At 33.8% G+C, this 12500-nt stretch overlaps 2 protein-coding genes across 2 annotated transcripts in view; one reads left to right on the forward strand and one right to left on the reverse strand.

Moving 5' to 3' along the window:
* The window catches only part of LOC142980227 (oxysterol-binding protein-related protein 9), a 117648-nt gene that overhangs the window by 2734 nt on the left and 102414 nt on the right, over nucleotides 1–12500 (forward strand). The window lies entirely within an intron of this gene.
* LOC142980163 (very long chain fatty acid elongase 7-like) overlaps nucleotides 1–12500 on the reverse strand; it is a 40348-nt gene that overhangs the window by 1470 nt on the left and 26378 nt on the right. The window contains exon 4 of the mRNA XM_076125494.1: nucleotides 42–184. Coding sequence (XP_075981609.1) covers nucleotides 42–184 — 143 coding nt within the window. The remainder of the gene's footprint in view (nucleotides 1–41; nucleotides 185–12500) is intronic.

A 12500-nucleotide genomic window follows, 5' to 3' on the forward strand; every position in this document is an offset into this window, starting at 1 on the left:
TCCTTTCAAATAACGACCTGTAATAACAAAGTAATACTAACCATCTGCACCACAGTGAGCCATTTCTTGTACTTGTTAAGAAAAGCCTTTACTCCCGGACTGCCTTCCGCGGAGAATAGGTAGTAGGTGTACATGAGCACGTGGATCGCCGCGTTCAACATCACGGAGAATGATGTGATGCCACCTGGAAAGAGACAAATTAAAATCAGTAGCGCGATTCTCTACAGTCGGTACTGTCGAGTATCGACATTGTGACATTTAAAATGTACTACAGAGGCGCTGATCCTTTCATACAAAATTTCTCGATGACAAGCTGGTTGTCAGTAGTCGATAGTAGCAGATAATCGAGCTGCAGATCATTATTTTAGTCAGGGCTTTAGGGCTAGGCCACAAAACGTCTGTTGAAACGACGCACTGCTAATATCTACGACGCTTGTCTTGCATTGCTGTGAGACGTTTTTGAAATGTATCGACGCAACGCATATTAATACTCAAAGTATTACCAATAATTTGAGTGTAGTAGCAACTGCGACCAGTAATTGTATCTGGTAAATGTGTCTATGATCCTATCATATTTCACCCAGCCGGTGTGAACAATATGCTTACGTCCAAACAAGTCTGCTAAAGTTTCGTAATTCAATATTATTAAGAACAGTATGAAGATATTTCTTCTTTCGTCACTTCTGCCTATACTTTCAAAGTTTAAGCGTAACGTCACATCCAATTAAAACTTTCAGACAACTTAATGTTTTAAACATTGTCTTGCAAATGTTATACCATTTTTTCTCAAAGATTCCGGAAAAAATATCCTTCGACTTCTCGTTCGAGAATAAATTATGCTAAATAGAAAACAACACGGCTTTGGCGCTGTGTTTTCTAATTTTATTGGCTTTTAGAATATCCACCTAGGTGTTTATTATTGTTACATGAAGTATATTGCATCATATTATGTACTAAATACGACATAAGTAAATATTTTAAATCCATTTGCTTTAGACGCTGTGATAGTATGTTTTCGAGACAAGGGGATTCTTTACGAACTTGTTCAAAATATTCGGAATTAAAATATCTAAAAGCGCATAGCTATTATTATTGCTTTTAGAAAACAATTCAGGCTAAGAACAACCTTAATCTTAATAAAACAATTCTGTCTCAATCTAATCCAAAGTAAAAATGCTTCATTAGAATTCCGCATATCGTTGAGCTGACTCAATGTCTAGCTAAATCGCTTATGATTATTTTAAGAAGTCCAATAGCTACGCCAAATATGACTGTATGTGTAAAAAAAGTCTTCATAAACTCAAGTGATATTGTCTCAAGACTACAACAATTTCCCTTATCAAGTGCTCATTAAAATCACAAAAACCCAGATACTGTAGTATCATTTCGCGGAAGATGTACATTGTACAATGAGTACCTACCTCAGTGAAAGTAAGTTTTGATTGATTGAAGCATCTGCCGTGAGTTCCCACGATTACACCTTCTAAATGTCAACGGTTTACGAATACGTGATAGTTTGTTGTATCGACTGTATATTGGGAATGGTGTTTCATGGTGAATGTGTGTAAAAGGTCGCCATTTTATTTTACTATAGGAATTAGAATAAGAGTGACTGTTTTGCCCTAAGCAATAATATTCTTTACAATTTGCATGCATTATTATGTGAGAGAATGATTCATTATGTGTAAGTGGTTAGTTCCATTGGCGTTAAATATTTGGGTAGGTTTAATTCATGAGTAAATTCTGGAGTTATAGCAAGTACCTAGACGTAGCAAAAAAAATAATGGGTGATCATCATAATAGTCTTTTCATGCGTAAAATCTGGAGCTATAGCAAGAACTACGTATCTAAAAGTTTTAGAGGTGGTGTATCATAAATGTCTTTATACGGGTAAAATATTCATAGCCCAATTCTCGTAAAAAATTAGTTAATGCCCTTACATCCGACATATCGATATTATCTGTGCAGATGCCATTTTTATCAATTGTAATTAATGAAGTTACGTGGAGGGCATTCAACTTTTAATTAATCAATTGTATTTTAAACAATGTAATCTATGAGCATCATTTGGTAGGTATTTTAGATATCGAGATGGCTGATTTTCTTGATTGTATTTTGTTTAAAACGTATTTATAAAGGAAGGTTCCGTTTATCGATTCATATTATAAAATAAAGTCACCCGTAGCGTCTGTTTGACTCTGTTCGTAACAAACTCAAACTGAATGGATTCTTATGCGGTATCCATGCCATTAATTCCACGGGTAAATTGAGCGATACCTTGGAAAAATCTTAGTTATGTACAATTTGTCAAAGTTCACCCTGGCAAAGCAGACGATAATATTTAATTAAATCTTATGAAGTTATTTTTCTTTCCACTTGTAATTTCGCTCTTTTTATTATCTTGTATCAATTTGGAACGAGTTAGTATTGTGTAGATTATTTTTATGCTGTTGTTTGTGTGACGGTCGTGTGAATATTTATAGAATCTTGTAAACCTGTGTCTGTGTTGTTATTGTGACTCGATTTTTAGATCTTGCACAATAGATATAATCGCTATACAGTTTTCCTAGTTAAATACGCGCAAACAGTTACCAAATAGACATTGTAATTAGGACCTAACTCTTTTCTTCCGCGAATTAAAAATATGCGTATGAATCTTGATGAACACTGAGTCTGAACTCTTAACCTTAGTGTTAATCAAATTCGAGGAAATAAACTGAATTATGTATGAGTATGAGTAACAATGTTATTTTATTTACAAGCGTTTAGGAATCTGTGTTATTCATGTGCAAGTTATAGTTGAAATACGTAGCTGAATTTGCTGTAAAAAACTATCTCTTTAAATTGTACTATCATTTTCAAGGTTTTATAAGTAAAACAATAAAATACAGGTGTGTATACTTTGTGCTGTTATCTTGTCTTATCATTTATTTCTCTTTTATTATGATTAATTTAGGTTGCCCGCGCATACTGCCCTGGCTGGATGTTTTATAATTTTTCAGGTTTTCTTGCTTTACACTGCAAACTATACTACTAAAATAAAATAATATATTTAACTCATTAACGTCCCACTGCTAGGCAAGGGTCTCCTCTCGTAATGAGGGAGGGGTTAGGACTTGAGTCCCTATTTTACTACTATTTTATCAAAACAATTAGGCATTGGCAATGTAAGGTACCAGTATAACCAAATTCATGACGGCTGTCTAACATCACCCATTAACCTACAGTATTGGAGTCATACAAAAACAAGAGAGTGTCGCGTAGTTCTTAAGGACTTTTATTGAATTTTGTCACATTATCCTCCTTTCTTTCACGACTGAAATAAACAGTAAAGTAACTGACTAATTGCCGTGAACATATTACTCAATATTGTATAATATTTGTCTGGTATCACCTATCACTGGCAACACTTATTCACACACGAAATGAAGCTCTAAATTCTGAGATACAAGGTGTATTTTGATTTGCTGTGTGAGTGCCCATCCCATGACTTTCACTTGGTCATCGTAACGCATGCCGATAAACCACGATACTGTTTAGGGTCAGTTTTTTATCTGATCTGCTATGATAACGTCAGATCTTGTCTGAATGTCTGCTACAGATTTGAGTATGGAAAGTGTGATGTTGCGTGAAGAGGAATTTTATTAGTGAGATATCTTTTTCACCGAATTTTGTTTAGGAACAGTGATTTTTGGTTGCCGTCGTTTAGCTTAGTGCTTATTTTTTATTATTTTGTTTTTACTTATATTATTAGTGTTGCTCGTTGTACGATTTTAAAACAAATCTTTTAACCATTCATTTTTTCTTACTATACGTAAGCTTCCTTTAAAGAAATGATTTTAATAAAAGTTTACCTAATATGTCTAAGATAAAGCGAGCTAAATATTCGGACCCTGTGTTTTTTAGAATCTATGTTCTTCGGCAATAGTATCTTATTAGTCTCTCATTTAGAGACTTAGCCAGGCTAACAAATTAAATAATCCACAGTATGTTTTCACTAAACAAAATCAACAGTTGTACTGTTGATTTTGTTTAATCAGACCCTAAAAAAGGTTTTAATTAAAACCCTGTATTTTGCAAACAAACACAGGCACAGAAAGGTGTCAAAAACAAGGTGATTGTTTCACAGACAGTACTGTGACGCAGATGTAGGTCACATAGTCACATACAGCGGGTTCATTTCTTCAAGGGTGCGTTGTTTCTGTTTTACTATCTGTATAGTGCATTGTTTTGTGACCTCATGCAGATGAGTAAGAGAAAATGGAAAGCAACAAGTTTGTTGTTGAATTTTTGTAAAATAATGAGACTCGTTTTCAGGCTTCACTTTTGCTGTGTTTAGTGTTCAGGTACCTTTTTAATTTTCGAGATAATTACATTTAGTTCTCTTAAACTACTGAAGTAACTATTTTTCGGGAGTTTTTAAATATAATGTATAAGAAAAAATAATATTTAAAAAGGGCTGGACTGATTTGACTCGTTTTGGTGTAAAAAGTAGTAATATGGAAGTTTACGAACGTTTTGATTTAGATAATTTATTAAACATTAGAGCCTAAAATCTATTTACACGTTAGTTGCATGGGTCCGCAATTTTTACTATTAAAACCCTCGGATTTTCCCGTTCATATTGTTCGAAAAGACCTTACAGATTGGAATTAATATAAGAAGTAAACAGTACATGGGCTTAACGGTTATTAGCAGTACAATAAACGTTAACTTTATGTTTATTATGCCTTGCTACTGAGATTCTAATGTTACAGTTATCTTATTGCTCGAAGCATTGAGAGAGATTGAACGCATTTGTTTGATTATGGGTAAATATTGATAGCAGTACCATAGCTATGTACATATGTATTTAAGACTTGAACTGACTTTGAAAAATATGTATGTAGCCTATATTGCATAGATTGAATTGTATTGATAAACTAAGTTTAGTAAGAAAGATAACTAGAAAAACTGGGACTCTACAAAATGTTAATTTCTTCTAGATCTCTGTTTTTGTTTACCGAAGTTAAAGATTAGTAAAAAGGAAAGTAATACTGCATTCCTTCCTTCCAAACTCTCCCTATTTCTCGACCGATAAGACTGTTTTCCCTATGTAAGTTGCAAATAATCTATCACCGTTTACAGCGGCTTTTTTTAAAGCTCTCAAAAGGCTCAAAAATTACACATTTCCAAAACCAGAATATCCTACTGTTAAGAGATAAATTTGACCAACCGCAGCCTAAAACTCAAAGCCAAATGAAGGAGTATAATATCAGGGTTGATTTCAAAGAAACAAATCCGCCATGGAGATGGAAACAAAAGGAATACTTAAATGCGGTGCTATATTAAGCTTCGCAGTGGAAATGAAAGGTCTCTCACTTTATAAACAACCACGTTTTATAAAAGAGTACGAATACATTGGCGAATTGCACGAGAATGTCATGTTACTGTAGGAGATTCTCAGCATAGGGCTTACAAAAGTCTAGATCTAAGTTATAATTATATATTTTTTTAATGAAACCTTATTAAACGTACTTATATCTGGAAGATGGGAATAAAATTAACTTCTTCTTAAATGTTTAAGTCTACGTTTTAACTAAAAATATTAAGACATCCTGATATATCATTACTTTAAAATTCGTCACTTTAAAAATTACCCATTAGCCTACACGAGTGGGATATAGAAAAACCGAATGTATTTTCTTGGCAACACATTGGCGAATGCCAATGTGTTGTATCTCTTAAGACTGAGCGAAAACATCGGAATGCTTGAGCGATATGCTTTGATGGCAAGTGTATCTTGACTGCAGATGAATCCTCAATGATGCCCGACGGTCGATGGCACTTGAAACTTCCACATTTTATTCTATACACAGCTTTAGATGTTAATTTGAATACGTAGCTGGAAATAGTAATAAGTATATTAGAAAATTTTAGTACTTTGTTAGTTGGTCGTTTGCTTTCATTGAATCTGAATTCGGTTTTCTACGCAATGGTTAAGGTTATTCTTATAACCGAGGTTAGCAGCAGCTCTTCTTAAAATTATACTACATAGCTATGCTAAGATTAAATCAATAACCAAAACATTTCTTCGTTTCTTTGAGAATATGTGAGAAATAGCGAATACGAAACACGGATAAAAAATTACCAGAATGGCTACTTTATTAATACCCGGTTTCTGAGGCACATTCAGTGGTAGTTTATCTATTCAAATTGTCATGTTTATATGAGCCTCAGAAATGTACCTCAGAAACGAGGGGTCAGTCAGCGACATCTGACAACAGATTGCTAGTCGTTTTATTCTTTCAGTAGGAAATCTACTCGTATTTACACTGTTATGTTATCTGTAGACAGTTAAATTCATCGATTCTTGTTTGTATGTTTCTCGTATACTCTTCCGAGACGGTTTTACAACTGACAGATATTTAAAAAGGGATAAGTCATTATGAAATATTATTTCAGAAAGGTTTATCTTTGTTTATTTTCTATTTATGGAAAGTTTTTCAACCGTAAACACGAAGCTTCTGATTTATATTTAGGTGTTAAATAACAGGGTTGCCGGGGCGAAGTTCAACGGGGTTAGAATATGGGGTCGGTCGAATATAAGACACCTGATAATGGTTATTATCTATATTGATATGTTGTGAAGGATGTGGTTGAAAGCCATTTGTTAGCCAGTTGTGGTTTTTTGTTTTATTTTTTATTATTGTAAAGGATTTAAAGTAATAAATAATAGATACATTGTTAGCAGTCTTGTTTAGTGGCTAGCAAGCTTGTGACAGCATTTCCACATTGTTCATACCTAGTATTTTTTCTCAGTGTTATTATATTGTGAAATAAATATGAAAATAAAACACTTCTTTTTTTGCGTGCAACAAAATTTTCCTCTTAGATTGTTTGAGTCACCAGTTGACTTGCGAATCCAAGGTAAAATACATGTTAGATTCAGTAAACTGAAATATAACGTCAAAAGTATTATCAACTACTTGATTGGAATTGCAAACTTTAATAGCGTAAAAGCGGTAACTGTTTGAATCATCTGAGACAATCACAGTACACTTTCTATTCAATATAATTTCGCGATAGTGAGAGGGAAATTTACTATTTCTCCCTTATTAGGCAAAAGGTCAACAATAGGGCTGTTGGAGAATTAATAAGTTAGTTGGTTTGTACCTGAGGCGCAATCGTGTTACCATAAAATGATTTTAAAGTAAACTGTTGCTCCGTCCCGTGGTTTATTGGGACGTGATAAGAATTCTCCCCAGCTGGCTAAATATTGTCGAAAGAATTCTTTTGGTAGCAGATTGCAAAAATAACAAAAAATACCTAAATATAATGCAGATTTTGTATCACATATCTGTAAGCGGTAAGCTTTCACTCAACACGAAAAAAAACTATAGGTCCCGAATGTCTAAATTGTAGACTACTGTAGCTCAATTCTCTATCATTATCGTCTACCGGCTATCGAAAAATTTTGTATGAAAATCTGATCAGCGCTTCTAACAGGCTTCGTAGGAACTATTTTGACAGTATATTTTACAGTACCGACTGTAGAAAATCGCGCTAAAGAATTTATTTTTCCGTTTTCACAAATAGTTACATTTATGCGTTTGTTTTTTCCATGAGAATTTTTGCCTCATATAAATCACATATGTTCAATAATTTGTACCTGATACATGATACACGTATGTTCCATGTATGTTCGTTATCTCAGTCAGGCTATGAAGGAAATGCGGTTACCCGGCCACGCGTAATTAATTTACCGCACCTGACTCGAGCCGGCAACGAGCACTTGGTACATGCCAAGTACTGCCAAGTATTGCCAAGCATTGCCAAGTTAGCCAAGTTTGCCTCTAGTTTGTCGTTCAACATCAAATCTTAGAGGAATCTGCGCTTTGTATTAATTGGACTTGTTAGATGTTCTTGGTATTTGGAGGATGCTAATTTATTTGTTGCCCATGACAAATTGTATTTGTGATATGACATGACAAAATTGAATTGTTATTTAGGAGGAGATACTTTGAAAGATGAGATCCTTGTAGCCAAATGACTTATCGTGTTGAAACGTAATGATCTAGTTTTTATACTAATCTTTTTAAACTCTCGCGACTTGCACGCACATAATGAATTGTTACTATTTTTTACTTACAATCAGTCTATTATTTGGTTATTGGATAATGACATGAAGACCTAAAGAACTAGTATCATACGCTGGTGTAGGTATGTCTCATAGTTCAGTTAAATTTCTAGACTTATTGGCTATCTTTAGGTTGCTAACCTGGGGAAATGGAATCTTTGCTAGCTCTTCGATCACTGTCAAGTCGTAACCAGCTTAGACACATTTTAAAGAACTCTTTACCGTCACGAAAGCTACATTTTTTTTACAAAAAATATCCAAATGTTAAGATCCACTACATACTCCTACGTATGTCGGTGTCATCTTTCCTTAATCCATCAGAGAAATACAATGTTCTGTTATTTATCAATATGTATTATACATGTATTATGCCAAATTGGTTGTCAGTTTCCCTTTGTGCGGTAGCCGAGGGAATTATTCATAATGTTCGTATGAATCACATGTCAAGATGGAGAGCTACATGTGTTTGTACTCATAAATATGAAGTTACAAATTGTTTGTGTTTCTGGTGTTGTGAATTAATTTTGAAGGTACGTTTAGGAGTTGTAGGGCAAGTTTAACAGCCTAAAGAGAAGTGTCAGATTATCTATCTTGTAGATAAACGATAGCATATGTTTTTTTTTAAACTGTCACGTCTGTTAATTATCGTAAGCTATTCAGTAGTAAGTAACTTATAGTTAAGTAGTGAAACCGGACGTCTATGCCGAAGAAAATTTGTTCTAAACTAGGGAATTCGATTTATTTTTAATGTAGATATCCACAGTCTGTCTCGTGGCAGACAGTACAAACAAAATTTCTACTACACAATTCGTAATTCTTTGTGGAACTTTTCTTTGTGGGATGATCGCTTTCTCTATTCGCCTCACGTTTATTTCTGGTTAAGAATTTTAGTATTTTGAGGAAAATGCCCTATATACCTCCCTATACTAGTTTATTACTTATCTCGATAAGTAAAAAATAGAGCCGCAATTTTTTTAACCCTTTTACTGCTGGGCAATCATTGCCATCTTGAAGGAGAAGGTTAGGCTTTGAGTCAACCACGCTTGCTAAGTGCGGGTTGGGAACTTGACATATATTAAACATTTTTTAGGTATGCAAGGTTTTATTACAATCGCTATTGGTTATTGAAAATAAAATACATATTTTATTAGTCTCGAACTTATTTATAAACTTAGAAATTTATAAACTAAACCTACATCACATAGTTAGATGAAGTGTTTCCTTTGTTTAGCAATTTTCTCGTTAAAATTTAACCCGAAGGCCTTTAAGTTGAAAGTTTGGAACAAACGAAACTTGCTCAGTTTGGTGGTAGAACTTTGTTGAAGGCTCCTAGCGGATGTCGGTCTGTGTGTAATTACTTTGATTAAAGGATAACAACTCCCAAAATTTGGTTTACTAACTGAGTACTGAAGCGGCACTGGTTTAAGTTAATCTGGCGTTTTCTCTGTCACTGTAACGTGTTATGTTGCGACAGAAATCCTGGCAAGAAAATTTAGTAATATTTAAGGTTTTTTTACGGTTCACGTAATTATGTAGTGTGTTTTTGTTTTATTTATTAGTCGTTAATTGATTGATCATTTGTATACGATCAGCAAGGTAAGCAACATTTGATTCCGATCCTTATAAGACGGTTTAACGGTAATCGAGATGGTCAGCTTCGTTAAATGTAAAGACGTTCCCATTTAAGAGGCTCCATAAGTATTGATAACGAATCCTTATCTGTACTAAAGCTATAATATTATGTAGATTTAAAAGGGGTCTAGTTTCTCAAAATTTTTTTTTCGTTTGCTGTCCAAACCGCGTTATTCTTTACTTATTGGCCCTGTAAAAATGCAACAAAATTCTTTCAACCCACTCGAATTCACAGGTGTTCTGGTCATGTACTCAACAGTAAATAACTGCCTAAAATCGCCAACCGATTCACTTGTTTAAAACCTCCAATAATATGAAAATTCTTTGATCATAACAAAATTCATTCAGCCGTACGTCCTGATCGTTTTCACTGAGATCTTGTACACCCCTCCCGAAATAGCCCGGCTTTTTACGAACCCAACCCTTAATTCAATAACCGGCTACCGGCTTGCATTGGCTACCTGAAATGAATGGTTTTTACGTGATTATCAGCATGTATTATTAAAAAGGTATATGTAATGTACGGGTTTCGTGTTAGTAATGTGGGGTGAATTTTTGTGTTACTTCAATGGAGATTGTGACAATTGTTAAATGTCACAGGTGTAATTACAATTTTGTAAAAATACCTAGTAGCTTAAATTTCGCTCCGAGTCTCCACATATCTTAATTGCTGGTAACAGCTTATTAGGCAAGGAACGTGCTTGTTTGCCACCTTAAGTAGCATAAAAAAATATATGTATGCTTAATTTCATCATAATGAGTTTAGCGATTTAGCCTGTTATAATATTTGTAATGAAATTGTGAAATTCGGGGTGAGAGCTGATTATTTACTTTTCTTACAGAAATAAAATTGCTACTTAAAAACTTGTATCGGCCATGGTTCCGTGGTTAATTTATCAATCCAGAAATTAACAGCTCAAGATAGCTTTAAAAAAATTGTACCCATAATTCTATCTTTGACTCATTAGATACCAGTACATTTACACATGTGTTACCGATCAAAAAGCGCACGTACTCGTACTCTACTGTATTGCAATCAGATAAATGATCGCTTTGTCATTTGATCTGCTACAAGCAAACTGAATGCTGACATCAAATGCATACAATTTGCTTTGATCATAGAATTGTAGGCAAATGCAGAAACAGAATGTCAAGTACGATCTGCAATTCTACTTGTACGGCCAATGACAAAAGTCGGCACAGTACGCGGCAAATAGTCTGAACAAATGTATATTTTGGAAATCTATATACTTACTATTGTATACATGACAAAACTGATAACATTTTTGTCATTATTCTTGTATTGTTTTAATATCATAAGCCGGTTTCAATAAAACTGGCCACCGAAGCCATTTATCAGCTAGGAGAACTTTATTGTTATCATTAATATTCTATAGAGCCTTTGTAAGTACATGTCTCATGACTGGACTTCAGTCAATATTCAGACAGATTCTTGTTTCAACATGGTTACTTAGCAGTCGATAAAATGCTACATAAAAATATTTTGGATTTATTTTATTTAGTACTGTGTTATTATTGAGGATTGCCAAAAAGCTAAACAAAATAATCTCAAAATACAGACACGTAACTTAAACAAATTATGATTACAATACAATAGTATTCAGTAAATGTGTAAAATATCAACCATAACGCTATAACTTACACGAACACATACTTTACACTATCAGAACGGAATCAATTCTGTTTTGCATGTGCGATTCAAAACACCCAATCACAACGGTAGGTGTCTATCGCGAATGGAAGTCGTAAACGTTGGAAATACACTTTTTATGAGCTATAAACGGCTGTAAAATTATGTGACCCGATTGTGAAGCCGTTTTTCATATTACCGTGAATGAATGTTGGGAATTAAAATTTATGTGTGACAGAGATGTGTTAGATTGTACAGGAATTATACGGGTTCAAGTCCGTATTTATGTTTTGGTAGGAATTAGAGGGAATTAACCTAATGTTCGTATATTATTCGATGCAGGAATGTGCTAGCAGAAGTGTTCATTAGGTGATGTGCGCTTGATCAAATAAATATAAGGTGGTTTTGTAAAAATGCGTCAAAGAAGAGTGGAGTCTAGTTACGTCATAGGTGGCTATGAAACCTTATAACCTATGACGTCATGTGACATTTCAGGGAATGTATTCCGTAAATTAGAATTACTTGAATGTAATAGCTGTTCAATATTCTTATGTAATCTTTTAGACGGTAAAAATTATAAATTAGCCAATATTTCTACTGCATTATTACTATTACATGTTTCACATTAAACGAGGTAATTGTTTTGAATTGGTTATTTCTAATTGTATACTTTTTAGTGTGTTAGATTATTTAATTTGACTATTACGTTGCTCTTGCGAATCATTTTGCAAGTGTGTTTTACATAATGTTTTGAGTACTTGTTTTCTGTTTTGGTAGCCATTTGCAAATTGGCATAATATGCATATAAATTCTATTATACATCTAACAATCTATTTCGGGATTATTCTTTTTTTTCCACGATTAATATTTTTTCACGGATATTTTTTGGGCTATAATTTAACCTGAGTCATGTTTTTAATACCCTCATCATAAAGTTCTTAAAAGTTATAGGATTAAGTTGATTGATGGCCCATTACTCTGGATGGTAGCAGCTCAAAAGAAGTATGTTATTTTTCAAAAAAGTGTGGCAGTCATTTACAGTATTTCTAAATCATGGGATGTTAGGATATTTGGTTTAATGACGTTGACTCGATGTAA

This window comes from Anticarsia gemmatalis, chromosome 17 (genome assembly GCF_050436995.1).
Source record: "Anticarsia gemmatalis isolate Benzon Research Colony breed Stoneville strain chromosome 17, ilAntGemm2 primary, whole genome shotgun sequence".
Classification (NCBI taxonomy): domain Eukaryota; kingdom Metazoa; phylum Arthropoda; class Insecta; order Lepidoptera; family Erebidae; genus Anticarsia; species Anticarsia gemmatalis.